Below are 22,819 nucleotides of genomic sequence, written 5' to 3' on the forward strand. Positions count from 1 at the left end.
GCTTGATTATAACTATTAGCTGATGTTGATCATCATACTTTAGTATAATTTCTGATAAGTAATGAAATCTGAGCAACTTCTCAACTTTTAATGCTTTATTCCCATTACAATAACTCACTCAACTGACTCACTCAAGTTTTCTTGTGGAAACTAGACATTACATAACAACTTGTGCATAAAAGTTATTACAATTATAGGCATGTTTGTACCAGGGATTATCAAACAAAACATAAGATAACTTGATACACACTGACATAAGTTTGACATAAGTCCTGGCCATGCATTAACACTTGTTATGTTTGTGCCAGCATGTTGTTGTATCTTGCGTAAACACGATATAGGTCGTGTGCACAATGTGCAGACCCTTACAAAGACCTTAGCTCCTTAGCTCCCATCTCCTCATTTCATACTTTAATTATGTGCATGGTGGGCTGTGTCAGTGAGTGCAACCTCAGTGTGTGTGCTGGAACTCGTTGTTAAAGCCTCTTTAACTGCTCTGCTCGGAGTTTAGCCTCCGACTGTGTTGCAAAACCAGCAAAGTGGAGCAACAGAGGCAGACTTAATTATGGTGGACACATCAGGGCGAGGGCCGATGTCGGGGTTAGAGACTTTAAGAAGGTGAGGCAGCTCATCTTCCTTCCTCTGTCCTCCCCTCCTCCCTCACACACTGTGGGGGAGTCTGATGCCAGGACTATAATGTAACATTTGCATTAAGAGGTGAGTGACCGATAGGAGTGAAAAGGCCAACACTGCTGTATGAATAGAAGCGCCTGCTCTGCATGCTGATGCGTATTATGCAGGTGTAATATGTTGGAGAGGAGACACTGTTTGTTTTCTGCAATTCAGACAAACATGGTGTTATTACTGAATTCCTGATGGCAAAATGCCAAGGAGGTCAAACAACAGAAACTGATTATTCCACACAGCATCCGGCTAATGGTGTTTTTTGATTCATTCGTTCGTTCATTCTTCTTCTACCACTTATCCTTTTCTGGGTCACGGGGGTTGTTGGAGCCAATCCCAGCTCACCCTAGGTGAGGTGAGGACCCTGGATAGGTCACCAGTCCATCACAGGGCCAACACACAGAGACAAACAACTACTCACACTCACACTCAAAGCTACAGACAATTTAGAGTCACCAGTTAACCTAAATAAGATGGTGGGAGGAAACTGGAGTACCCTGAGGAAACCCACACAGACACAGGGAGAACATGCAAACTCCACACAGAAAGGCCCCAGGCCGGGAGCCATACCCGCAACCTTTTTATTGGTGGGGACCTTCCTTAACCTTTTTATTAAAGGTTAATGCAGCTACATTCATACTGTTTAGACTGAGTATGGAGAATTTGTCTCTGGCATGGGACCCAAACCCATGACCTTATTGTTATGAGGCAGCAGCGCTAAACACTATGCTGCTGTGCTGCCATTCGATGGTGCTTTTATTTTTTATCCATATATTTTACCCCCCACCCCATACCTGTCTAATTTTTGCACCTGCCCCCCTCTGAAGACTAATCCAGCTCAATAAAAGCTTAATCTTTTATTGTTTTATTTACTCTGAATTAAAATGAATCCAATGTCAATATATTTAGTAGAAAATGAGCGTTTAAAATGCCCACCTTATGTGTGTTTTACCTGGATCTCCATGTCCCCAGGTGATGAGGATGACTCAAACCTGTCTTGTATATTCAGAAATTCTATAAAATTCTTTCTTGCCCTCCTGTCAGTTCTACAACTTCTGTCAGTCAAAGCAGCAATGGGCCCAGGAAGGTTTTCTATAGCTAAAAATTCCACTTTATGACCCTGAGGTCCTTTCATTTTGACCAACCGCTGATGCTGTTTAATGTTTATTTAACCAGCAACACATTTCATACATCAGGCCACTTGATCAAACAGCTTAAAGGCCTTTTAAACTGTCACTCCACACTTGGTGACTCTGTTTTAGTGTTGGGTAGTAATTCAGGCTAATAGCTAACAGTCCCTGATTTTATTACTTCCCAGCAAAGAGCAGGCCTTGAATTCACCAGCGGGCTCTTGGGAGATTATTTACAATCCTTATCTGGTTTTATGCATTATTTTCTCTCAACTTGTGCGGTTGATGGCCGTTCAATGCTACTGTCAATGTTTTTATTCAGTTCAGAGCAAAGTGAGAGGTCCTTTAAATGTACAAAGTGTAAAATCAGGTTGAATGAAGGCCCCCCCATGAAAAAGGTCTGAGTAAAGAGCTTTGAGCTTTCATTTGAAGTGATGATCTCAGCAACGTGTTCTGAGTGGACAGTGGAGCTCTTATGTTTTGTTTTCTAAACCTGATCTGGCTCACAGTCTTTGAGGCCCGCTGTTAAAGATAATCAGGAATCTAGATGACAATGTCAGGACGACTGTCTGCTACTGGACTAACACTTCCGGCGAGAAGAGGCACGCGTCCATTGGTAACGTAAAATTTCTCTGATTTCACGACGATAATCCCGGAAGGTAGACGATTGAACCCTACAAAGTAAAAGCCCCGACTCTCAACTCTGGTCTCCAGCTGGCGACCGCTGTCATTACACACTCACCCAGCAGCTGACTGCCCTCTGCATACAGAAGCAGTCATTTTAGCCCGAGTAATAAATCTTACAACATCAGGACGTGGATGATTCACAAACACATAATCAATATGAAAAAATACGAATTTGTCTGAAGCACCATTCAATAAGATAGTAATATACTACTTATCATCTATTATATGAAAAACTATCTCTCTATGAAAAACATTTTCAATCAATCAAAACTAATGAATAAAATAAATACAGGAACAGTTCAAGTCCTCGATTTTGTTTCTTTGTTTTTGCCACTTCAAAATAAACATAAATATATTTTTTTGTGTTTTTTATGTCTCAAACGGTACCGTTTTGTAATTCTGTTTTCAATAGTTACTGGTACAGTGTTGTTCTTGTCCTGTGTTTTGCTGTTGTGCCCCTTTATTCAAGTTGATCTTAACATAATCGCTGTTTGCCCGTGCTTTTATTTTTTAGATGATGACCGGAATAGTAGTGTCCTTCCAGTGTAGGCGGCTTCACACCAGTGCGTCCAAGCGGCGGAGGCGCACACATATACACACACACACACACACACACATACATACACACATACACAAAGAAAGGTATCAACTGCTAAATGTTTGTATTACAGCTCGTTGTGTTTGACCGTGAGCGCGCTGTGGATGTTGCGGAGGCCGTACAGGCCGTTGGGGGGTGCGTGTGCCGCCGTCAGAGGTGAAGTGCGAGTCGGTCCATCCTGTGAACGGAGCGGGGCGGCGTGTCGACGGTCCGGCTCCCGCAGCGCCAGCTCCAGTCTTTAAATGACCGGCCGAGCCACCCGCCGTCCGGTCGTGAGGCGGCCGAAGCGGCTGACAGCGCGGAGGCTGCTCGCTGACTTTCATTGGGGGAAACTTTGATTCTCTTGAGATTGTTGAGCTGTGGTTGTGTAGGGGTTCCCTGCAACTGCGACATTGGTGGTGTTTCTGCTCCCCCCACCCGCCCCAGACTAACCTCCGTGTGGACCAGCTCGACTGAACCGAGAGCTGAGGTCTGTTCCGGGCGGTCCCCCGGTGCTCTCCCCTCCCTCCTCACCGTGTCGCCCCGCGGTGTCACACACCAACTAGGCCCGGGGGCCGAGCTCTTTCACCGGGTGATTTCCTTTGTCACGGCCCGACAGGGCTAAAGATAATGCCCGGCTGCGAGCAGTGGCTGAGCTCAGGTCCAGCCTCAAACGGGGGACATGTTCCACGGTTCCGGACAGTCCACGCTGGGGACATCGAGACTGATGGAAGCAGTTAATCTGGGTCAACGTCTAGTGCGGGCCTAGTAAAGACAGTAACGGAAGTGTTTGTGGAGTGTGTGGCTGCACTGTGGGGTTCATGCTCTCAGTCTATAGCCTCTGTACACACTGTATGTAGAAACTGGTGTCTCATGGCCAACAGTGTGTCCTGAGAACACACCAACATTAGAAGCGGTCTGTCAGTATGTCCAGTATGCAGACAACTGCACAACTCATTGAAAGTGCTGCTAAAATTGCTTTTCTAATGGAAAGGGGCAGTGATAAAGAATTAGTGTATTGCATGCAGAAGAGTGTGCAACAGATGCCCATCTTTCACCGGCTGTGATCACCCCCTAGGTGAATTTTGAAGGGGAAGGAAGGTCTGGATTGTGTACCTTTTTAGTCTTGTAAAATCCTGTGTTCCTTGCTCATTCCCCAGACTCGGTATGTCGGATGAAGATTCCCGTGCCAGCACCAGCTCTTCCTCCTCTTCATCCTCGACTCATCAGCATCAGCAGCAGCAGCAGCAGCAGGAGGCAACCCCCCCAAAGAAACGAGAAAGCAAAGCCAGCATGAGCAAGACCTCCAAGCTTCTCTCCACTAGCGCCAAAAGGTGAGCCAATGGATGGTAGATGCTGTTTGACAGCAGGGTTAAGATCAGCCCATCCTTCAGCACAATAAAAGTTTCCTACTGCTCAATATTTTTTTATTATATACCAGCCAGAGTGGAGACTTTAAAGGCTCATGGCTACAGTTTAGCTTTTAAATGCTTAACAGGCGTGATGTTCAGGGTCTTGGAGAGGCTTTACCATTCCCCCCACAGCTCAAAACAGTCAGGAATTGCTGTCTGAATTGTAGGTACCAGTCAAACCAAAATCAAACCAGTCTTTTTCTGGTACTAAAAGACTTGTTAAAATGAAAGGATTATGTTGAATGAGAGAGTTGTGAGATTTTGTGACATCTTTGTTTAAAAAAAAAAAAAAAAAAAAAAAAAAAAGGTTTTAAACATGACTTTGTTCAAGAGCTGCATTCACCTCATTTCCATCAGATCTCTAGCTAGGCTTACAATATCGATTTACAGAATTTGATCAGAGCTCCAGGTTTGATACGACCCTTTTACTTGCCTCTGCAGAATTCAGAAGGAACTGGCTGACATTACATTGGATCCACCCCCAAACTGCAGGTAAATGAATGTGCAGTATCCCATCATTGATTTGGTTGTTTGTTTGTTTTTTCTATAAATGAGGACCTTTTGGGCTGTTGGGAGGAATTAATGGATGTGGAAAGTTGTGTGTATTTGCTGGAATATCAAAACAACTTGTTTGCATCAGTGTCCTCTGAATATGCCTTCTGTTTAATGGTTAGTGGACTTTTCAGTACATGACAGATGAAGCACTCGGTTCTGTCATTGCTACTTGCTTGAATTCAAACCTGAGTAAAGTTATCTTTGTCTTGTACTACAGAAGTCTAAATACTTAGTGGTCCTTTGTTGTTTACAGTGTTTTTCATGTGGTCTTTAATTAGAAATAAGGTCTAGGTTTTTTTATTAATACAGTGAAAGTATCAAAGGTCCCAGCTCACAGTCTGTAGACAGAAACTGAGCCTTAAAACCAGCTGTCAGGACTTCTGGATCTCTGATGTCACAAAGAAAACAGGCACGACCACCAGCCGCGACCCAAGCCCACCTGGAACCACCATCCAACTTTTCGGTGTTTATTTGAAATGTGTAATTTTTATTGAGGAGACTCAGATCCTCTCCTTTGGTTGGCTGACTGATCTGTCGTTGCTAGGGCGCCATGGAGAAGCCTGAGAAAGGACCTGGCTGAAAGTAAAACTACACTGAGATGGGTTTTGGTTCTGCAAACCTTGAATATATCTTCAGTGTGGATATCAACATGAACCAAAAACACATGGAGAGTGTAAAATATGAGACCTTTAAGTACTGAAAGCTGGTTTCAGGTGTCTTGTGAGGTGTGCTTGCTTATTTATTTAATCTGCAGTCAGCAGTATTTTAAATGTGTTGGCCTCTTGTCGACCAGCTTTGTACCTCTGAAAGAAAGTTATGGAAAAAAGTTTTCATATTGGCCCAAATTTTTCAAAATAGCCAGCCCTAATCATGATCGCAGAACTGAACAATGAATCAATTTTTGCAAGAGTGGCAGTTTTGATAGTGTGTCAGGAAGTTGTAGGAAGTGAAAGGTTTATTCACCAGTAAATGTACTCGGCTATAACTAATTCACACAGATATGATGCTCTGGTTTTTCACAGAAGCCAAACACTCTGAAACTTTGATTATTGGAAATGGACTGTGCCTTTTTGCGGTTCAGAAACACAAATGTGACTGTAGTGCCCTGCTGTGGATTTCTGTCTGGTAGCTACCAGCTAGCTTTGTAAATAACAGACAACACAACACTCCAATTTTTGGTTTGCTAAGGTTTAGGTAAACAGCTCTGAGTCAGAGTTTGGATCTGCAGAGCGAACCAGTTTACTTACATTAGCTCAACACACTGACAGGTCAAAGTGCAACGCTGTGAACTGTGTCAGTTGGCTTGATTTGTCAGATATCATATTATTTAATGGTTATCAATGAAGATAACCATTAATGAAAAGAATTATCATTTTTACTATGGAGAAATATTACTTTATTAAATTTAAATAAGACTACTAGTAGGTTTTGCAACTGCTATTTAATTAGTATTAGCATTAATGTTGCAAAGTGTGCAAATGCCTTGTTTTGTTAAAATGAGAAAATATTTGATTCACAAAAACAAATAATCCAATAATTTTCTTGTCTATTAAGCTGCTTCAGTGTCCTGTTGTCCAAAAACCGTTCAACACACAAACACTCTGTTGCACAGTGAACACACACGGCAGTTTATTTTCCTCTCACTGCTGTCTACACTCGCCCACTGCCTTAAATACTCTCTGTGTATGAATCTACCCCCAACAAATACTGCGTTTCCTCCTGTTTGAGTTATGCTTGCTGCTTTGGGAAATGACTGATGGTTCTGAAAATCAACCTGGATGTGTATGAGGCGTTTCAGAGATTTATGTCAGCAATGACTTGGCCACAGACAGTGTGGTGGAATCAGAATGTGCGGAGGAAAATACATTGATATTTGTCTTTTGGTTTGATTTATTCTCTGTAAGATAAAACGAAACATCTCATTGCTGTCAGGTTTGGTCATTGCTTTAGTGACGTGAGTCAAACTCTCACATTTATAGCATTGGTGAGATGCTTTTCTTTACTTTAATTATCTCATTGCAGACATCCAAATAAAGGCTTGGGCATGTCTAAATAATGATCTGCTGCCGATTTCTCCATCTCATGTGTTGCCAGATTTCAACTTTGGCTGGTAGTTCAATCAGGAGAGACATCATGCCGAATCAGGGAAAAAGTTTTATTACCAACAAGAGAAGAAAAGGGAAGGTTGTGAGAGCGTTTGGCCATTAGACCCCAACATGATGTCATCATATCTAAACAGAGGTGTTGGGCCTGCTGGCCGGTCTTTAAATAGACAGTAGTGGGCGTGGTGTGTAGAGTCAAGTCAATGCTGTTAGCCTTAAATATGACCCTTTTTAGTTTTTATATATGTATCAGTGTGCAACTCCATTGGATGTATAAAGAAGGCAGATGGTATTGAAGTCAATAGGAAAATGTCCCTACTTCTCAATTGATTTATCAGCTCAGTAGTAGTTTTCCTAATGAGTCTATCATCTCAGTCTTCAATACAACATATGTTCACTTTTAAAATCATGGCCCAATTTAGCGGAACATAGCCCATAAACCAGGGGATGGATCAGAGGACAGGGCTTTTGTGTGATGGCACATGTGTGAGAGACTGAATGAATGGGGCAAGTCTTCCTGATTGAACTGGGAACATACTTAAAGCACTAGCCTGGACTATATTCATGAGGCCTTATTCCCACCTGGTCGAATGTAGGAGGAGCGTCGCCATTGAGATAAATTGCTGTAAACACATTGTGTGACTGTACCATGAGCGATGTATCTTCCTATCTCGACAGCAGGGTGAGGAAAAAGCCTCATCTCTTTTTTTTGTTGAGCTCTCATGCTGCAGAAAATCCTCCATTTAGCACGACATGCAGTAATGGGGATTTTTACTGGATTTAGGTTCTTTCTGTTTCATTTAGCACAGAATCTGCTCATTAGAGTATGAATAGAGCTGGCCAGCTACACCTCGCAGGTGCTGTTTAATGGATTACACATCGATGAGTCAGTCGGTAGTTGTCTCATTTCTCTCAAGGTTGGTTCAGGGGCCTCCTCACTCCTCAAACTGACGCTGACTAATGAAGGAAAGACTAATCCCGACTTGTTTCCTTTCATCATCAGCGCTTCTGTGGTAGCAAACTTTGTCATCTGAAAACTATAAAGAAGTCTTTCATCTCTCATTTATCAAAATCAAATTATACTCCGCTCAGGGATTGCTGAGCAGACCTGCTTTTTTCTCCCGTCTATGAACTGCAGACATCACAGGCCTGCCTCACCCCCTGCCTCCTGCCCTGTGCTTCTTTCATTTTGTTTTATTCTTTTTTCTTCTCAACCAGCTATTTAATTTATTGCCCACTTCCTTTATCTCCATCTATAATCTCTCTATCATTCAGACTGCCCGCGTGCCCTTAAATCCTGTTCACTAGATCTCTTTAAGATGTCAGTGTGCGTCAGAGATTCCTGACATTCCAGGACTGTGCATGTTCGTGTGTCTGTGTGTGTGTTTTGTCTGGTGACACCCATTCTAGCTGCTCACAAGATCCCTGTGTTAGCTGCTGATGTGAACAACTGTCTGCACATCACATCTTGCAGCATCTTACCGGCTTGCATGTTTGAAACTACTGAGGTTTCCTCAACAGCTTCTTCATATCTTAAAAAAAAAAAAAAAAAGCCTCCTCCCTGCAGAGGAAGTGGCTGGGCTTTACACTGCTCTTACTTCAGAAAGCCCTGAGACAAGCACTGAGTTTAGTGTTGCAGCAGCTGCTCAGATGGAAGTTTAAGGAAGTGCCCTTTCTGCTGACAAACCTTAGTTGGGCACTGAGGGGAAGTAGATGTTCCTTTTAATCCTATCAGCTACAGGTAGAGCTGAGTATTGAATTCCTTCCTTTTTTTTACCAGCTGTAATGTGTGTGCTGTTTTGTACAATTTCTGCAGATTATTTACAATTCAAGGAATATCAACAGTGAATTTTTCAAAAATGAAAAAAAAAAAAAAAGTGTATTCCTTCCATATACTATGATTTGAAACACAGGATACTAGATATAAAACTTTGAACATACAAATACAAAATCTTACTTGTTCATTTGCCATTAATTTATCATCTGTATTAAATAACATTAAAGGATTGGACCTTTGTAATGTAGCTGTTCTTAAAATTTTTTCTAAACTCAATTGACCAAACTAAATTACAAAAGTTTGTTCCAAATAATTTCTAAACGATATCAATTGAAAATGAATAGATGTTTGAACTATAGGATATTAAAATACCACAAATATAAAGCATGTGTATGATTTAAGATATCAAAAAGTATTATTTGTTTGGAACAGGCACTAAACTTGTTGTGTCAGCTTAGCTACACATTTCAGTTTCACAGTTAGGGCCTACTTAGGCCCAACTGAGCCTGAAGCCTCCAGAAATAAAGCTCAGACACACATCCATGCTCAGATTTTGATGTGTGACCCCCTGACCTTCCCCCTAGCACCACCCTCAGGGTGAACTTGAGAGAGCTCTGCAGGTGCCATCCCATCAGTTGTCATCTGTCCAGTTGAATTTCCCTGCCCCCTCCCAGAGGAAAAGGTGGTATCACCGCTCCAGTGAGTGTATTGTGCAGAGGGGATTAAAAAAAGTGCTGCTTTTTTGTCTGGTACAGCACCAAATAAGGTGATACCACACGTTGTGTGCAGACAATGCACCAGGGTCTGTCGGTGCAATGGGCACAGTTGAACAGAGATTTCACCAAGACAGGGACAGTGTATCTGAAAGCATCAGCCCTTGGACACAGTTGAAGTATAATAGCAGAATTTGAAGGATTAAGTGAAGTGTAATGGGACCTTTTATTAAAAAAAAACAAAAAAAAAAAAACAAGTACAATACAAAGTACAATATAGAGCTCAAGACCTGGCCTTCAAATCATAATCTCCACGCAAGGACTGGGCCAATTGTGCCAATATTTATTTTTATATGCTATCACCATAGGACAGTGCAGATATGTGCAAAAGTTCCATTTGAGCTGTGGGGGGGCGGGGGGGCGTTCAGTTGCACCAAATCTTCGAGGCACTCTTGTGAAGTGGAGTCATTATATTGTCTCAGGCAGCTTATTACAGTGTTTTTCCTTGTCATAACAATATCAGAGCAAGACAGTGGTGATTGAAAATGAAACCCAGTCTGCACTGATCATGTATATTAAGATCCACAATGAACAGATGAGCACTTTTGAGTCTTTTTTGAGTGAAAGACAGTGAAACATGAGATGGATTCATTTAAAGAAGGATGATAAGAATATACAGAATGTGCAGAGAGAATAGGAAGAGAGGTACTTTTAATGATCATTTGTGAGGCTTTTATACTGAAAGTTAAATCTAAAAGAAGCCAAGAAATCACTTTAAAGAACATTTTAAGGATGCTGCCTGTATTGATCAGAGTTCATACTGCAGTGTACTGGGTGTAAATGAATGAATAAATGCTGTGGGCAGAAAGGAAAAATGAATTCCAACAGCTTAGTGCTGCATCTGTGTCATTTCTGAAAAACACCTTTCACTATAGTCAGTTAGAAAAGAAGATCCTAAATTTGCTTCATTTGCTGTCTTACATATTCATAGTAGTTTGTGAAAATGTAAAAAGCAGATATTTGTAGGCTGAACGATCCTGTTCCTAAGTTGTGAAAGTTGGGTTTCATGTAGACATAAGACATAATATTGCTTTTCTGGATTGTTTTAGCCAGCGGGAGATCTTGTAGCTATTGGAAAATTACCTTGGAGGCAAATGTGCAGGATGGCAACATCTAGTGGGAATCACTGCTTATGGTAGCAAGCTTGGCTAACTAGCTTCCCCTTTATGGATTAAATACAGATTATTTTTTTTTAAGTATTTCTGCATGCCAAGGCACAGCTCACTTTAATCACAAATGGACACGGGGCAAATAAACAACAGTTTCCAAATATTTACTCATACAAAAAGGGAGTAGAATTTAAAGGTCCTACTTTGTATGAATGCCCATGTCTTCCTTAATTATAAATCAGTTCCAAGTTCTATATTTGTACAGTAAAAGTATCAAAGTTCCCCAGAGATATCACAACTATATCTTCCTATAGTTTACAAAAAGATATTAATTACGTGTAAAATATGGGACTTTTTAAAATGTCACTGGTTTAAAAAAAAAAAAAAAAAGTCCAACTCTTTCCATTCCTCATGAATTTGAACAATGTCTTTTTGCTATTTTGCTCCTCGTGCTATATGTTTGTATTCCAGAGAGAGAAACTGCATATTAAGGAAAAATCTGTTACACACTGTCTGCTGCAGATAAGTTGTGTTGGCTAAGTGAACATGTTCAGCTACTGTTCTCTTCTCCTGTGCTGCAGGAGTCAATTTGGGTAAACCACTGTGTGCCTTTCTGAAAGGTTAAAGGCTTAGAAAAAAATGAAACAGCTGAAATGCCAGCAGTCTTCTTACAGCGCTTGTGTACACAGAGGTTGCAGAAGAGCCCCCCTGATATTGAAGTAAATGACCACAGTGATAGCATGGCATATAACTGGCTCTCACAAAGCACTGGGTGGCCTTTGTGTGTGTCTGGGGCAGTTGGGGAGAAAGCACTGGCCTCTCTCAGTGGCTTGTCTGTGAATGTTAGGCAGCTCTGTTGTCAGGCCAGAGAAACCTCAGGCTGCTTGTTTCTGTGGCAAATGACACAATATCTGCTCTTGACTTCGCTGTTGGTCCTGACCCAGAGTTTGTGGTGTGACCAATAACATGTGTGATAGCGGTTTCATCAGGTCAGGGTTCCCCACAGCAATGATGGATTCACAGTATTAATGCAGGACATTCCTCAAATGGACATGCAGAGTTTTTTGGTAACAGGAAGCGGGGGAGGACTTTCTTCTTTGGTATTTTCACATCTGGGCAGCACACTGTGTCTCTTCCACTCAATCTGAAACATATTTTCCTTGTCATGTGGACAACACCTGTGTACACACCATATGTCAAATGAGTTATAATAAAGTAGATTGATTTAAATGTTTTTTGGACTATTGAACTAAAAATCAGCAGATATTCCAACTTAAAATTTTATTGATATATTTCAGGGGATCTCGAACTGGGGCTGAGGAGCACAAGATAAAGATCACAAAAAAAACAAAAATGTATCTTTGATACAAAAAAAAATCTTTTCCTTTTCTAAGTTTTTGATTTTGGTTACAGTAGTATTATTTAAAATGGAACAAACATATGTAACCCCAGACGCCTATGACAACCCAAGGATGTGTTCCAGCTGGAGGCCATTTAAAACTTATCAGCTGTTATGGATTTATCACACTGATCGCAGTCATGAGTCTGTTTGTGAAAAAGGATGAGGTGTTTTTCACCATTTTAAAGCTGCTGTTATTCATTTTGAAGACATTATTTAGTTTTTCATTTCATATATTATTATAAGTACAGTTTGTCTGCTTGTGGAAATTATTTGTCAGCCCACGTGTTCTGTAGCTACACAGCCTCTGTCGCCTGGTGGATTCACTTTTATTTTTATTCACCTTATGGCCATACCAAGTTTTTCTCTTTGATTATGATGATGACTCACAGCTATGTTATCATGGAGTGGCAGAAATTAGATTGTGTGTGACAATTATTAAGAAAATATGAACGCGTTGGTCACCATTTAACAGTGTTTTTTACATTTTACACTGTGCCATTCTCACTCTGTTGCCCCTCTACCTGTCATCTTTGCTGTCACCATCGTTACTCCTTTACCCAAATCCCTGACCCTCACTCTTTCACTCTTATACTGTCACCCTCTACCTTGCATCTTCACTCCGTCACCCTCACCCTCCATCACTTTGCTGGTCTTCTGTACTTTTTCACCCTAACTCTGTGACCCTCGCCCTGTCACCTTTACTCTCTCACCTACACCCTGTTATCCCTTCAATAAGTTCTGGCCATAGGCCAGTCCCCAGGTTATGATTGGACAGTTTTAGTTGCTTCAGTCTTGAGTTGTGTGAAGGAGCTGATCACCATCCTGTGAAAGCTAATGGGCTTTGTACCTGGATGTTTCAGGCATGTGCTGCCCTCTGCTGGACAACCCTGACCTTAAACACATCCCACTGCACTTCACAATGGTGGGATTCGATTTTATTGTCATATTGAAAAACAACCATGTCTCTTTATAAAAACAGAAGGCTGAATCATTATCTTCTGTGTGTATCTGTATGTATACTGAAGTGATGCTGTTATTTCAGTCCTGTGTACTCACGATAAAGGTTTTAAATTAAATGATAAATTGACAACTCATGGTCTAATGGATCCATGTCAGTAATGGAACTCAATCTCTGTTATTCTTAGTGTTATTGTTCTTGTATAATAGATAACTGTTTGGTGTCTAAATATATTCAGACACACTGCACTCTGCAAACTTTTGCTTTAAACCCAGAATCAAGTGGTTAGCTCTCTTGCCTCACAGCAAGAAGGTCGTGGGTTCGGCTCCCAGGCCTTTGGGCCTTTCTGTTTGGAGTTTGCATGTACTCCCTACGAGTTTCCTCCATAGTTCAAATACATCCATGTCTAGGTTGGTGATTGTCCATAGGTCTGAGTGTGAGTGTGAGTGGTTGTTGGCCCTGTCATGGACTGGTGACCTGTCCGGGGCTACCCTCCCTCGCACAATGCGAGCTAGGATTGGCTCCAGCACCCCCTGCGACCTGGAAATGGCTACATGGTAGATGACTGTGAAGACCAACAAATGAATAGGTAGTGAATGATGTGAGAAGATTTCCAGCATTACCAAAGCAAACTGCTGTTGAAGCAACTGCACTGTTGCTGTGCAGTATTAGCTCCACAGGCAAATATAGTTGTGTTGAACTTCCTCTTTCTGTCACCCCCCCCAGTCTGTGGCTACAATGACTCACTGTATTGCTGTAATGAATTACCCGTGACATAAAATCTTCTTGAGAGACTGAAGAAATCTCAAAGGATTGTGGTCTATTGGTAAACACATGAAGGAACTACCTGACCCTCTTGTTAAGATTGTGCATCCCCATTTATTTTCTGGATGATTGTCAAGTCTGAAACTTAAAATATCACTTCATAATTTGGGGTGATAAGCTTGATTAAAGTTGCTTCTGTGACTGTGTCTCAGTGGCATAAACCGGAGACCAGAAGCTGGCACTGACAGAGTTAGGTCTTTGAGAATGCAGATGGTGGAAGGTTCCGGCTGATTCAGGGAATTGGGTTAAGGTCTGTTCAGTTGCAGGGTGGGGGTGTTTTAATTCCCACTTGTTTTTTTTTTTTTTTTCTTTTTTATTTAACAAATACTGAAGACATTTAAAATAGTCATAGTTCCTCTACACTCTGTGGTAAAGCTGTGTTACTTACTTGTTGGTCTCAAAAGACGTTTTGTAGAATTTGAGTGAGTCAAAAGTTGTTTCCTGTGTGCCAACAGTGCAGGTCCCAAAGGAGACAACATCTATGAGTGGAGGTCGACCATCCTGGGCCCCCCAGGCTCTGTGTATGAGGGAGGAGTATTTTTCCTGGACATTGCCTTCACACCAGACTATCCCTTCAAACCACCTAAGGTGAGACTCATAAGTCACTCCTCACAGTTTTTGATAATTTTCAAAGAGGTGTCAATTCCATCTTCTCCACTAGAGGAAGGAGAAACAAATGATTCCAGCAGCTGGGCCATGACATTAGCAACAAGCTGGACTTGTCACAGCTTAACTCAATTCCAAATTGACATGTATATGTATGTATTATGTATATTATGTACATGTATATTTATGTGTAAATGATTAGACGCTTCTCTTCATTCAAGCACAAAGGTAACCCTTTGATCTGCTCTTTAACCTCCTCACTCTACAGGTCTGGAGTGATTCTGAACACACTAATGAAAGTATGAAACAGTTAATTTACATAAGAACATGTGTGATCTGGGAATTATTCAATGTTCTTTTTGTTTAGTATGTGTTTCCCTGCAGTCATATAATTAACAGCACAATTCCCTTTGCAAAAAGTGTTATTGCTCTGACAGCAATTAACCTTTTGAGGTAAATACCAACCTTTTGTCATTAAAATGTTGTTGTATTACAAGACTATCAGAATTCATAACAGTAGGGTTTTAATATCACCTGTGTCATATCATCCCAGGTGACGTTTCGCACAAGGATCTACCACTGTAACATCAACAGTCAGGGGGTGATCTGTCTGGACATCCTTAAGGACAACTGGAGTCCAGCCCTCACCATCTCCAAGGTCCTCCTGTCTATCTGCTCCCTGCTCACTGACTGCAACCCTGGTGAGAGCCAACACACAACCTCACACAAATTTGTCAAGAGTGTTGAATATATTTGTTTAAAAGAGTATTTTCGCACACACTAGATAAGTCAAACGGCTCCATGTGCAGCAAATAAAATGGTTAAAACCAGATTTTTTTTTGTTGTTGTTGTTGTTGTTGTTTTTTTTTTTCCACGTCTATCGTGTAAATCAAATTTAGCACGGACAAAGACAGTAGTTGAGTCAGTTTTGTGTCATATTGTGCTGTCAGAATTGCACCAGCCGGTCTATGTGGGTCTTTGTTCTCTGTGAGTCACATGAAAAAAGGTATGACAGAATGTGAGGCATTAGATGTGTCTCACACATGCAGGATGTTCCCCTCTAACCTGCTAAAATGAGCTGCAACACATACGCCACAGACACATCCTCAGTGTGTGCATGTGAAACAACCGCTGAATCTTTTCATTCAGTCCTGTATCCATTTATTTATTCAATGCTCTTGACAAACAGCCAATGAGCTGACAAAACTCAATGTAAAATGAACTTTAGAGGACTAAAAACCTATTGAAGTAAAGATGTATTATATGTAGGTGGAGTCATAGTGAACTGTAACAAACTCAATGTGTGTTATAAAGTCTGTGCTTCTGAGACAAAACCTCCATAAACTATTAAAATCTCTTTGTTGAAAGGTCGAACATTAAACATTATCAACATTGTGAAAAACATGAATCACTGGGAACAGTGTGGCTGTGGTTCAGGAGGGAGAGCAGGTTGCCCACTAATCAGAACTTGCGTTCCCCGGTTTATCCAGTCCAGTCTTGTATACAGTAACACTGGTGGCTGTTAATCAGTGTGGATGTAATCTTGCTACATGAATGTGTTATTTAATGTGTAATAATAAATATTTCTCGTTTTTGTTTTGTTAATTTATTTCTAGATTATGATTATTTTCTGTGTTTTGTCTGAGATCTTACATGTATTAATTATATATTTATAGCTATAGTACTAACTTTTTCTCTTTGTTTTCTTGTACACATTCTTTACTTTCAGCTTGTTGTTTTATCCTTTCCTTGCCTTGATTTTTGTAAGTGCTATACATGTGCAGCCCAATAATAGACTGCATGGCCTGCATGTGTCTTGTAAACGCAGCAACATTAAAATGGTGTTTGTCTGTCTGTCCACAGCTGACCCTCTGGTTGGAAGCATCGCCACACAGTACACAACAAACAGACCTGAACATGACAGGATAGCCAAACAGTGGACCAAACGCTACGCCACATAATCACCAGAGCAGCAGTTGGGCGGCTCCGATGAGTCAGGGGGAATTTTTATCTCAGAATTTAAGTCTTAATTTCTGATATTTTGTTGTTTGTTGTATTTTTTAAGTTATCTTTGGCCTGACTATAATCTAATTTGGCAATAATGAATTTTGTGCCCCCCCACCCTTTTTTAGTTTGAGCTTGAAGATGGACATTTATACTAAACTGCTAGATGAAATGTGTCATAGCATGATTCCCAGTCCACTATGTCCATAAAAAAAATTCCAGTCAGTGGCTGCCTCCTCCGGACTTTTAAAAGCCTTTTGACACATGTAGCCGTGTTTAGATGTGGATCAATACTGGTTGTTATTTTTGTTCTGTGCTGGTGAAAAGCTGTTGTTTCCTCCCTTCCAAAATGAAACATGACCAACTGAAGCATCCCATGGTGTTTGATCATGTCAAACTAAGTTTCTTTTTAGGTCACATTCACTTTTAACCAACAAAATAAAGTTTTGAGAGTATTGAATATGAAGAAGCTTTATTTCATTTCAGACAGATAACAGATCACAGAATAAATTAGGGTTAGTGTGATTATATAGAGTGCAAGTCTTAATCTCTATCCCTCTGTTCTACAAGCGGCACATGAAACGTTAGTACTTGAACACATCAAAGGGATAGCCATGGTTATTTGTGTGGGTGCGTGGTCCTCATAGTGTGTTATCTGCAGTATATTCAGATTAGCTGTCAGTATAAAGAAGCAGCAGAAACTGAGTGATGAGCTGCAGAAATACCTGTCTTACACCATTAAAAAAAAAAAAAAAAAAAAAAAAAAAAACTAAAATAGATACCTGGTAAAATGTAGCTCCATTAAAAGATTTTCAGAGCTTTATCTTCTTGTCACAGCAGCACTTTCCTCGGGTTCTACATTCTTCTCAACCTCTGATTTAGTGTATTCATACACACAAGTGCTACTGCTATACTGTATTAAACCATTCAACCTAACCCATCAGTTTGTGAGGTTCTGTTTTTAAGACTCCAGTTTGTAATTTGTCCAGCTTCCCTCTTACTTTATTGAAACCTGAAGAGGAGTGAGGGATGGATCCAACCTGCAGTCAATCACATAGTAGCCACACCCTAATCCATCTTGCATCCAGCTTTATGGTCTATTTTCCCTAAAATGAGACCACCATTTAGAAAAAGGAGCATCATGTTGTATTGAAGACTTGAAAGTAGAGACCGAGGCCATAAACTCATCAGCAAAAACTTTTCTGACATAATAAATTAAGGGAGAGGAACATTTTCCCAGAGACTCCAATACAATTTGACCTATTTAAAACCAGTGGAGCCTAATTGTCATTTTAAAAAAAGGGCAGGTTTGAGGCACTCAGCTTAACTTCACATTACAAACCCAGAATCTATGTCCACGTTTAAATAGTCTATGGAAAGAGGGCTAAACTTCACTGTTTTAACAGGAAAGTAAATCTCTGAAAATCTTCCAAATTAAGCTCTATTTTAACAGATGTTGTACTCATGCTGATGCCAAACAGATAACACACAGACTAAAACCACCCCATATATCAACACAAACAAACACAGCGATCACATTATTGACACAGATCATCCATCATTCTCACCATTTTCAAAAGGAATGTGGCTCATTAAAGTGACAAAAATAAATTAGTTAAAAAATAAATATTTCCTTTCAATACGGATCTCTACTATTAAAAAGGCTCTCTCTCACTCATACACACTCACACACAGCTATAAGTAGTAGCCCTGTTGGAATATATTGGCTGGACGACACGCTAGCTTGCTACTAACATCAGACTTATGAGATCAAATTACAAGTAAAGGTAGTACCATGAACATTATTGCTGCCAAGCCATATTTAATACATGAAATGGAAGAAGGCTAATTGAGTCCTGACAGAGGACAGAGGAGGAACGCTGCATTCACATCAATTGGGAATTAACAGTTTTGGGTTGAAAATACTCTTACATCCACCTGTGTGTCTGGAGTTAAAAAGGCTGCTGCATTTCAACTTGTCTCTAGTGGTCATGAAGATGCATTCCCAGCACAAAGCTAACTGAAGAAATGCAAAAACACTTTCTATACAGTAACCCTCCACTGGGATGTTCTTACTGCTAAGGTGAGGAAGAAACTCTACGTATGGGCACACACTGTATTAACGTGTGTGACCAACCATAGGACTAAAGACAATGTTTAAACCCATGGATGTCTGGGGTTGTCTCTGACCTTCAGTAATAAAGTGCTTTTCCTGACATTTTCCCATTCAACAAAGGACTGAAGAGTTGAGCACACTGTGGAAAGACTCATCGGTGTCTGCAGCAATATTTGACACAGATGTTTGCTTTGTTGTAAAAGATGGAATGTTCGTTCCCAATTCATTGGAAATTCTATTTTAGTGTCCATGTGTTGAAGTGTGCTGCAGTCAGGACTTGTTTTCCAAGCTTTGTTTAAAAAAAAAACAACAAAAAAAAAACAAAACAAAGGGAAACTGTTGGAACCTGGTTCTCCTCAAGCATTCTTTTTTTTTGCAAGATTTTTTATTTTTGAAAACGTCCTATACCACTTACCATCCCCAAAGCTGAATAAATAATATATGTAGCATTAGTTTAGGTAAACAGCAAAGTAAAAGGAATAAATACGCATATCGTAATAAAACTATTTGAATTAAAAAAAAAATATAAATAAAAAAAAGAAAAGGAATGCAGCTTTCTGTTCGTAAAACTGTTTCCACTTCGTTAGGTAATGCTGCAGTTTAATGTCAAATACCTTGATATTTATTTGGTATTTAGTAGATTCTGTCTAGAAGTGTAACTTCAGCTTTGTGACAGATTTTAAATGTCAGTAAAAACTGGACACTTAAGGCTGTTGATTGTACAATTGTGCCGAATAAAGGGGATACTGACTAGATGCTGGAGTCATTTATTGACAAGCAGCAGTTGTGCCAGCGCATCTGTGCAACGTCTCCAGCTATAGCTGCATTGCCAGATGTGGTTGGTGTTAGTCTGTGCCGGCCCAAACTTGGCAACCTTATTGTCATGACTAGAGAGAGGACCAGATATTTTCAAGTTGCAGTATGTCACCAAGTCTAAGGATCAGAAGTAATTTTCAAAATTACTGAGTAGGAATTACACAAGATGTAACCTGCTAATGATTGTTACCTTATAGCCATCCTGCCTCCTGTACAAACACCTATCTCTGTTACTACACACAGACATATTTTTTTTATCCTTTTATCAAGAAAGCCATTAAGTGGTACAGTGCTGCTTCAAATTATGATTTGAGGTGGATGTAGCCTGTCATTAACATAGGAGTGAGGAGGGTGTCACATGTCATTAGACGGTGTGCCCTTGCTTTTGCGTCCTGGCAAAGGGAAGGAAGATTTGCTCTGAGGCTGGGTGAGGCGACTGGTCAGCTGGGTAAAGGGTTCGATGAGTGAGTTGCGCTCTGTGACTGTCACCTCCCACAGCTTTACCTTCTCACCTCGTGCCCACTGCTGCGCCACCTCCTGGTCTACCTGTCGACGCTCCCGCAGGTCTGTCTTATTCCCCAGGACAATAACTGTCACCTGAGAGCACAGTAGGCAAACGTGAACCAAATTTAGTTCACATTTCCTTTCATAGAGTTAAGAGGCTACATTAATCTCTTTCCTGTTTTGAGAAAACAAAGCTTAGTGTTCTCACTTTTCAATTGGGAATTTTTCACTGCTAGTTGAAAAACATTCATTCATCTCCATAAAATTTGCTTCTCCATGAACAGAACAGTAGAGTTAATTTGGAGTGGAGTGGAGTTATTTTTTTATTTTATTTTAAACCAGTAGTAGGCTTGTGCTGGTCCCAAGCCCTGAGAAATGGGGAGGGTTGTGACAGGAAAGGCTTCAAGAATAACTGACTTGCTGTGGCGACTCCAAATAGGAAAACCCGAAATAAAAAAAAAATAAATGTGTGAAATCAATAAGTAAGTGTAATTGCTACAAAGTATTTTGTGAGGTTACACCGACCTTGATTTTTGAACACCAAAATCTAACCAATTAATCATTGATTCCTAATGAATGTTTGTACCAAATATGAAGAAATTCATATGAACTTCTTACATTCTTGAGATGTCACATTTACAAGGCCAAAAGTTTATTTTGGGAGATCCCTCTGAGCTTGATGTTTGACCACCAAAATATCAACAGTGCAGCCTTGAGTCCTAATTAATGTTTTTGCCAAACTGGAGAAGTTACATAAAGGTGCTACTGAGATATCATTGTAATATCCACTTTAGGATTAAACTGAACAAGATAATAGGGATGAGCGAGTACACCACTATCTGTATCTGTTCAACCATCTACATTATCTGTATCCGTACTCGTAAGGAGCAGGACTTAAACCAGAAGTGGGCATGGTTTATACTAAACTTGTATTTTTAAGTCTGAAATTGATATGGGTTGGTCATAAGTTGCTATATTTACTGGAAGCCTCAATATATTTTTGTTTACAGCTTAATTTGTACTACACAAAGGTATGAAGACTGACCGGCAAAAAATCTGACCCAGTGAAGAAACAGCGAGAATGAGAAATGCGATGCGGGCTGCATGCTGCATCTGTGACGAATTAAGTTTTTATCCCATTACCCCATAAAGTGGAGCAGATTTGAAACATTTTAGTTATAGAAGCTACTTTAAAATGATGATGTAGTAGTGTCAATGTAGAATAACTTTTTAATTGCTTTTAGGTTAAATGCTGATCTTACCAGGGGACTCCATCAGGTAGTAATATTGATGTGTGTCACCTTTGGCCATTCAGTGGAATCATTTCTCCATGAAAATGAAGGCAAACAGAAGGGACAATGAGAAAAACCCACAAATGTGAGTTTTTCATTGCACCTTTTTTTTTCTCCGTTACAGCTAGTGGGTTAAAATACTCATCTGACATGTTCTAATCGAACTACTGGACCTGTTTTTTTTTTTTTTAAATTGTGCCACCGATTGTTTTCCCTTCCAGTGGGCGTGGCTTTCGGAGTAAGGCATGTTGCGCTCTGTCCCTAGAACAGGATGGATTTACCTTCAGCTCAGCATGGATATTGACTTGTTCTACTCGTACTCGTGAAAACTGCTATATCTGCACCAGACACTCTATTCAGCCGAGCATCCGACTCAACCCTACAAGACAGTCCCTTCAGAACATATTATGAAAGGTTAATGAAATACTTATAACCTGTCGTACCTCTTTTTTGTCTCTGGATTTGTCAATTTCCTTCTTCAGAACATCCACCTTCTTGAAAGACTCCAGGCTGTCAACACTATAGACAAGTACAAAGCCATCAGCCACAGAGTAGTAGTGCTTGGGGAGATCTTGTCCTTCGTGGAGGCCCTTGGTGTCGTAGAGCCTCAGCTGTTCCTTCACACCACGGTCAGTTTCCACTGAGGCCATGTAAACATCCTCCTGCGTCTCACTGGACTCAGAGCCTTGAAAACACAAACAATACTGAGAAATTCAGAGAACAGACTGTTCTGACTGAGAACACACAGTTCTGGCGCTGATTTACTATCTGAAACAGTAGCCAGGTCAGTGTACCTTAGGTAGTTAATGTCAAATTTAAATATATAGAGATTGATGTATCCCTCTACACCTGTCGTTATTTCATTTCTGCAGAAAATCTAACATTTGAGAGAAATTTCATGTTAGCATCATTAAATTGAGCCAGGCTTGAGGCGTACTTAGGTGTCATTGTGCTACTCCTCGAGTCCCTTTCTTACCCACAGTGTGATTTCCATACAGCAACTGCTCCAAAATGGCAGTTTTTCCAACTGCTGCTTGGCCACACACAACGACTTTACAGCCTTTTCCCATCTCGAACCTAGAAAGCACGAACACAAAGCTGCCACATCGTTAACATTCTGTGGTAACATTAACGGTTTATTATAACACTGCGTCGCTAGCATTAGCTCGAGCATTCGGGAGTTTGCTCTTTAGCCCTGTTCGGCGTAACAACTCATTCTGCGTTGCGTTGTGTTAACACCAACCACAGACCAGGTCCGCACAGGTGCTCATTATTAAATAACGATACGTCCAGGTAAGGTCCTTACCTGAATTAGATGTAAAAGTATCTGCTTATGAAGGATGAATCATCACAGCTACAGCGTCCATCCTGCTCTGCTCGCACTCCTGACAAGACTTACCCTGATAGTGCGCATGCGTGACTGGTGGGCTCTAGCAATCATAGTTAGTCAATTATTTCGATCTAAAATGCATTGCGTTTTTTGTTTTGTT

General features: G+C 40.6%; 2 protein-coding genes across 6 annotated transcripts; one reads left to right on the plus strand and one right to left on the minus strand.

Moving 5' to 3' along the window:
• Positions 1-3,057: 3,057 nt before the first annotated feature.
• ube2e1 (ubiquitin-conjugating enzyme E2E 1) lies at positions 3,058-17,376 on the plus strand. Of its 3 annotated transcripts, none has more exons than XM_029513474.1 (6): positions 3,058-3,143; positions 4,239-4,412; positions 4,932-4,982; positions 14,447-14,579; positions 15,151-15,298; positions 16,461-17,376. In XM_029513474.1, the coding sequence occupies exons 2-6, from the start codon at positions 4,246-4,248 to the stop codon at positions 16,556-16,558; spliced, it is 597 nt and encodes a 198-aa protein (XP_029369334.1). In that variant the 5' UTR covers positions 3,058-3,143; positions 4,239-4,245; the 3' UTR covers positions 16,559-17,376. The 3 variants fall into 3 exon arrangements, with proteins under 3 accessions (XP_029369334.1, XP_029369333.1, XP_029369336.1); XM_029513473.1 differs by having other exon boundaries at positions 3,137-3,234; XM_029513476.1 differs by lacking the exon at positions 3,058-3,143 and adding an exon at positions 3,150-4,156.
• nkiras1 (NFKB inhibitor interacting Ras-like 1) lies at positions 17,067-22,819 on the minus strand. Of its 3 annotated transcripts, none has more exons than XM_029513477.1 (4): positions 22,636-22,819; positions 22,306-22,406; positions 21,773-22,014; positions 17,067-20,130 (listed from the first exon to the last, which is right to left on the minus strand). In XM_029513477.1, exons 2-4 carry the CDS (start codon positions 22,397-22,399, stop codon positions 19,888-19,890), a joined length of 579 nt encoding a protein of 192 aa, XP_029369337.1. In that variant the 5' UTR covers positions 22,400-22,406; positions 22,636-22,819; the 3' UTR covers positions 17,067-19,887. The 3 variants fall into 3 exon arrangements, with proteins under 3 accessions (XP_029369337.1, XP_029369338.1, XP_029369339.1); XM_029513478.1 differs by having other exon boundaries at positions 22,306-22,427; XM_029513479.1 differs by having other exon boundaries at positions 17,067-20,133; positions 21,944-22,014; positions 22,306-22,819.

Source organism: Echeneis naucrates, chromosome 11, assembly GCF_900963305.1.
Source record: "Echeneis naucrates chromosome 11, fEcheNa1.1, whole genome shotgun sequence".
Classification (NCBI taxonomy): Eukaryota; Metazoa; Chordata; class Actinopteri; order Carangiformes; family Echeneidae; genus Echeneis; species Echeneis naucrates.

Excerpts from the sequence above, each read along its gene's own strand:
- ube2e1 (XM_029513473.1), top strand. The coding sequence starts at position 3,158 with ATGTTTGTATTACAGCTCGTTGTGTTTGACCGTGAGCGCGCTGTGGAT. Across the intron at positions 4,983-14,446 it reads GATCCACCCCCAAACTGCAG|TGCAGGTCCCAAAGGAGACA; the intron begins GTAAATGAATGT and ends GTGTGCCAACAG. Across the intron at positions 14,580-15,150 it reads ATCCCTTCAAACCACCTAAG|GTGACGTTTCGCACAAGGAT; the intron begins GTGAGACTCATA and ends ATATCATCCCAG.
- nkiras1 (XM_029513477.1), bottom strand. The coding sequence starts at position 22,399 with ATGGGAAAAGGCTGTAAAGTCGTTGTGTGTGGCCAAGCAGCAGTTGGA. Across the intron at positions 22,015-22,305 it reads GTATGGAAATCACACTGTGG|GCTCTGAGTCCAGTGAGACG; the intron begins GTAAGAAAGGGA and ends TGTGTTTTCAAG. Across the intron at positions 20,131-21,772 it reads AATCCAGAGACAAAAAAGAG|GTGACAGTTATTGTCCTGGG; the intron begins GTACGACAGGTT and ends CTGTGCTCTCAG.